Source organism: Pecten maximus, chromosome 12 (assembly GCF_902652985.1).
Source record: "Pecten maximus chromosome 12, xPecMax1.1, whole genome shotgun sequence".
Taxonomy (NCBI): domain Eukaryota; kingdom Metazoa; phylum Mollusca; class Bivalvia; order Pectinida; family Pectinidae; genus Pecten; species Pecten maximus.
Genome location: NC_047026.1, coordinates 16774100 through 16780221, shown reverse-complemented (window position 1 = coordinate 16780221; position 6122 = coordinate 16774100). Strand labels below are relative to the sequence as shown.

The following is a 6122-nucleotide window of genomic DNA, read 5'->3' as shown; positions in this document are numbered from 1 at the left end:
ACTTAGTATACAACATCAAAGTGGAGGATGAAGATTTCTTGGATACTTTAAGGAGATGTGCTTTATTGTGATATTTGAATGGTATTATAGAAGGAATTACGATATAGAAGGAATTATAAAAAATGAGATCACGACGCGAGAAACAAAGGAGTGGTCGGCCGGATACCCAGGGCTACAGTCTGTATGACGTTGGTCTGTCTGACATTTCCTCTATACATCCAGTTAACTATGATCACTATGACACTGTCTCCTCCACAGTCCTTCTACAACACTTTGCTGACCCCAACATCCGTAACACAGATGGCAAGATGGCAGTTGACCTTGCTGACCCTTCGGCCAAAGCTGTACTCACTGGTGAGAATTTTGTTTTATTTTGATGCATGTATGTGTTGCTGCATTTAAGTCATGGAAGTATTAAAAGCAATAATTATCATGTATATGTGTTTCTGATATGAATCAATTATTTAAACACAATGGATTATATTCTTGCAGGAAGTCTATGCATTGATCAGGTTGCCAACTCCCTCGGAAAGTTGAGACCGTCTCAATTTTGTGAGGTGTTGTATTATATAATTGAGTGCACCCAATATAAAACATCACATTTCAGTACACAGATATATACATATTAATTGATCAATGTCTGCACCTCAGTTTAAATTTAAATTTCTTGGTTTTTGGTCGCTTCAAGTTAGTGGAATCAGCAAAAATTAAAACAAAACTCTTGACTTTTTGAGTTCCCATCCTGTTACAAAGTATAGACACAATGAAAAAAAAGTTTTGAAAACAAACTGAAAAAAAAATAAACAAGATGGGCCTGTCGATTATATTTGTTGTAAAGGTATTTCAATCGAGCAAATAACCCACCTTGCCGTTGCATTAACAGATTTAGTGCATGCCTGTGCAGGTTCTTACAAATGAAATGATTTGTCTTGTAGTATTTATGTTTACAGGTTTCTATCAATACAACAACAACAAAAAATATCTGCTTAAAAAGATTTATCAGTAAGACTATAATTAGATAAGTACAGAAACATATTGATTAATTTGATGACAGAAATTTAAAATATAAAAGTTGTTACATTTACTAAAAGATGTTTAAATGCTACAACCATTTTTATTCTGCAAAGAAACTACTTTGATAACTTCTTTCAGTTCTGTAAAATAATCTACTATCAAAATCAATATCATAATATTATATGTATGTATACAGCAATACAAACTCCTTTTTTTGGTGAGATGGTGTACAGTTTTTAGTATAACTATCCACAAGCAAAATACATTATATGTCTTATCACCTACATAGCAAATACCTAGTTTAAACTATATATACGGGGGGTATGTTAACTAGCTCTGCTCTTTCCGATCTTATAGAGATTTGGAAACTATGGATGAAATATATTGCCCAGTGTCAGAAAAGGGTGCTACCCTTCCAAAAAAGGAAAATATATGCGGAATGTGGATATATGCATTTACGTTCTTATAGATCTATCTTTTTGTCCAAACAGTGTAAATAACCAAGTTTTCAATTATTGTAAAAATACAGTTGGTGAGACAAAACCTAGCAATAAAGAGGCAGAGTCATGTTGGCAGTAAACCAGCTGTGACAAACTAAATCTTTATTTTTGATAAGTTGATAAATATGATCCTTTAATAAATCAAATTACCACTTGATTAAGAATCACATTTATAGAACCAAAACAGTTTTATGATACAAGTTCAGTTGTAACATACATGTGACACCTCTGAGTTAATTAAGTCTTTACTAATAAGAAGGATGTGTGGAGAAAGGATTCTCAGGCAAACATACTAAAATGCTCATCCTGATGACTCGACAGGTGTCAACCTGTATATTACCATGTCAACCAAGATAAAAAGGGGTGGATGTCTGAAGGTTGGCAGTCACAGGTATATTGTGCTGCCAAAGACTTGACAAAACAATCTGATCTAAGAAATGTTCTTCGCAATATGTTATTACATTGTATTACATACACATTATTGACCTTGATCGTCCTTGAGATTTGATGTGTCGAACCCAATACTTATTATTTTATCTTTGATTTATACAAATTCAGTAAATTTAATTGATTGAGTGTATACAAGCCTTAGTATGTGTGTGTGTATGTGTGAGAAAGTTATGTATTGTACATTTTTTGATGAAAACACTGAATAAAAAGTAAATTATAAAAAAAGAACCCAATATTTATAATTAGTACTTGACATGAGTTGAGGTCAAGGTAGTATTTTGTAGGGTTGGAAAGGGTGGTAGGGGGTGGCATGAGGGTTAGCATAGGGGCTATAGATTAGAGATGTACATTGTGGCTAATGTTGCCACCCACCGCCCCCACCACCCACTATGACCATGTTCTAGCTGGTAATATCAGTCTACACCATTCATTACTGCCCTGCAGTCAGACCTATAATCAGTTAACCAACTCAATCAGGGAAGATTTCCTATTGTCTGTGTACAAAGGGTGAGGGCACATTATTATGTACATATTTACAAGCACAATAAGTTATTGCATAAAAAGGAATGTGGAAAGCCACTTTTAAGAGTTATGTGAAACTTTAAAAGTTACATTTGTATTAATCAAAACACCTTTTCTTCATAATGCAACGTTAACAAAGTCATACCATTTTTTTAAGATATGCTTGTTTTTTTTTTTTAAATTGTCTCAGAATAGCCTCTGCAAAATTGCACATGTACATGTGATATGTAACAGTGAATTTTGGAACTCAGCTATTTTATTCCTAGATTTGTGCTTTTCTTGTGGGATACCTTTAAATTTTTACTTCCCATTAATACAGAGGTATATGTCCATTGTATTGGGACTCCTCAAAGTTTTCAAAATGGTGTTCTGACAACTCGCCTAAAATTTCCAACAAAAAATTCTGTATCATAGTATGTTATACAATAACTATGGATCAGTTCCCTTTGGTTTTGTTTCGTCATTAATCTCGTAATTGAATATGCCGAGTACGGTTGGGGCAACATGTCTGCATGTGTGGCATGTAATCATCATGTAATATCTTGTACTTGTCCACAGGGAGATAGGTGACACATAATTCCACTTTTCATTATACAGTTGTCATGTTGCCAGGTATATTTAGCCAAAGTCAATTGGATCATCTATTGGTGAAACAGAAAATTTGAAATTCATATCATTGTTGGCAAATATGACAGGTTCAATTTAAGTCCAAAACTGGTAGCTAACAGATGAAACGGCTTTGATCTGCTTCCGGCTGTACATGTGAAGTTTTGAGTTGTAGATGATAATGATAGGTTTGGTTTTATGTTCTCGGGCTACACAAGGTATTGTTTCTCAGGCTACATAAGGTAATTTGTCGTGCTACAGAGTACAGACACTGCCTGTTTTACAAATTACACACATGATGCATGCCACAGAGCAAATAAACAATCGTATTGATCATCTGCTAATTATGTTATCCTGCCTTTTTTACCCGGAGTTGAGGAATTCTCATTGCGTGTACAATCTTTGACTATCTTACATTGAGTAACCAGCTGTCCAAGACTTTGACAGAACATCAGGGTATTGACCCTAGAGAGTTTATGTGTAATGACACAACTACAGACATATGTGTTCACTGCGAACTTTGTTGGTGCATTGCTCGGGACAGTACAACCTTACCTGTAGGTATATGTACATGTATGCATGCCGGTTATAACAGAATACATAGTCAATATCGGAGAAGCAGACACTATTGTGTTGGCAATATGTTTGTATGCAACTTTATGGGTTTGTGTATAATGATATTACTACCACAACTTGTTTTCTGTGATACAGTAAACATCCTGCATGATTTCAGTCTATTGATTTTTTAATATAATTCAAGCCATCTTAGCACAACTTCAGGATCAGCAGGTAGAACCTACTTGTGTTAAAGGTAGGGCTGCATATTACTGAGACAGGCTCATCATGGAAATCATATTACTGAGACAGGCTTATCATAGAAATCATATTACTGAGACAGGCTTATCATGGAAATCATATTACTGAGACAGGCTTATCATAGAAATCATATTACTGAGACAGGCTAATCATGGAAATCATATTACTGAGACAGGCTTATCATAGAAATCATATTACTGAGACAGGCTTATCATGGAAATCATATTACTGAGACAGGCTCATCATAGAAATCATATTACTGAGACAGGCTTATCATGGAAATCATATTACTGAGACAGGCTAATCATGGAAATCATATTACTGAGACAGGCTTATCATAGAAATCATATTACTGAGACAGGCTTATCATGGAAATCATATTACTGAGACAGGCTCATCATAGAAATCATATTACTGAGACATGCTTATCATGGAAATCGTATTACTGAGACAGGCTAATCATGGAAATCATATTACTGAGACAGGCTTATCATGGAAATCATATTACTGAGACAGGCTTATCATGGAAATCGTATTACTGAGACAGGCTTATCATAGAAATCATATTACTGAGACAGGCTCATCATAGAAATCATATTACTGAGACAGGCTTATCATAGAAATCATATTACTGAGACAGGCTTATCATAGAAATCATATTACTGAGACAGGCTCATCATAGAAATCATATTACTGAGACAGGCTAATCATGGAAATCATATTACTGAGACAGGCTTATCATGGAAATCATATTACTGAGACAGGCTTATCATGGAAATCGTATTACTGAGACAGGCTTATCATAGAAATCATATTACCGAGACAGGCTTATCATAGAAATCATATTACTGAGACAGGCTTATCATAGAAATCATATTACTGAGACAGGCTTATCATAGAAATCATATTACTGAGACAGGCTAATCATGGAAATCATATTACTGAGACAGGCTTATCATAGAAATCATATTACTGAGACAGGCTTATAGAAATCATATTACTGAGACAGGCTCATCATAGAAATCATATTACTGAGACAGGCTCATCATAGAAATCATATTACTGAGACAGGCTTATAGAAATCATATTACTAGATTGGATAGGCTTTAGGCCAGAGTTGTATCTTATGGCTGGGGTAAGTTTGTATGGAAATGTTGTATTAGACAGGTCTGTGTCATCAAAGTGTTTGTATTAGACAGGTTTGTGTCATGGAAGTGTTTGTATTAGACAGATCTGTGTCATGGAAGTGTTTGTATTAGACAGGTTTGTGTCATCAAAATGTTTGTATTAGACAGGTATGTGCCATGGAAGTGTTTGTATTAGACAGGTTTGTGTCATGGAAGTGTTTGTATTAGACAGGTTTGTGTCATCAAAAGTGTTTGTATTAGACAGGTTTGTGTCATCAAAAGTGTTTGTATTAGACAGGTCTGTGTCATCAAAGTGTTTGTATTAGACAGATCTGTGTCATGGAAGTGTTTGTATTAGACAGGTCTGTGTCATCAAAGTGTTTGTATTAGACAGATCTGTGTCATGGAAGTGTTTGTATTAGACAGGTCTGTGTCATCAAAGTGTTTGTATTAGACAGGTTTGTGTCATCAAAAGTGTTTGTATTAGACAGGTTTGTGTCATGGAAGTGTTGGTATTAGACAGATCTGTGTCTTCAAAGTGTTTGTATTAGACAGGTTTATTATTAAAAAGGAATGGCAGATTAGACAGGTTAATATAGTGTGGAAGTCACAGTGTTGGAATAGAAAAATTAATATCATGAAACCCAGGAAGGTCGGATTAGACAAGCTTATATCATGAAAATAGACAAATGTTGTTTATGAAATGTTTATCGTAATTTCTGACAAAAAAGGTTGATATATGTAATATGATGTAGTCCTGTCATAGAAGCGAAAGTATCTCCCAAATTATTCCACATGTTGATCATGGATACATGTTGGATTGAAAAGATTTATCAATGTTAGTTTAGGATGTAGTACACAATTTTTAGTCTCAGATTCCTCCACATTTGAGAATTCCCTCATATTTAACATATCAAGTATGTGTGATGTCTTTGTCTGGTGAAGGTGAGAGTGAAGTTACGATCAGAGAAACCAAATGTATACAAAAATCTAATACTGGTTTAGTCTATACTCACAAGAATGAATCAACATTTTACAAATGATGTACATGGCACAAATGGAAAGCAATCCTTCAATAATCACAGGA

The 6122-nt window shown here is 34.6% G+C and overlaps 1 protein-coding gene across 1 annotated transcript in view; it reads left to right on the top strand.

The window, feature by feature from the left end:
• Positions 1-6122, top strand: part of LOC117339533 (poly [ADP-ribose] polymerase tankyrase-1-like) — a 33172-nt gene that overhangs the window by 5979 nt on the left and 21071 nt on the right. The window contains exon 3 of the mRNA XM_033901191.1: positions 259-354. Within this exon, the coding sequence (XP_033757082.1) occupies positions 259-354 (96 nt within the window). The remainder of the gene's footprint in view (positions 1-258; positions 355-6122) is intronic.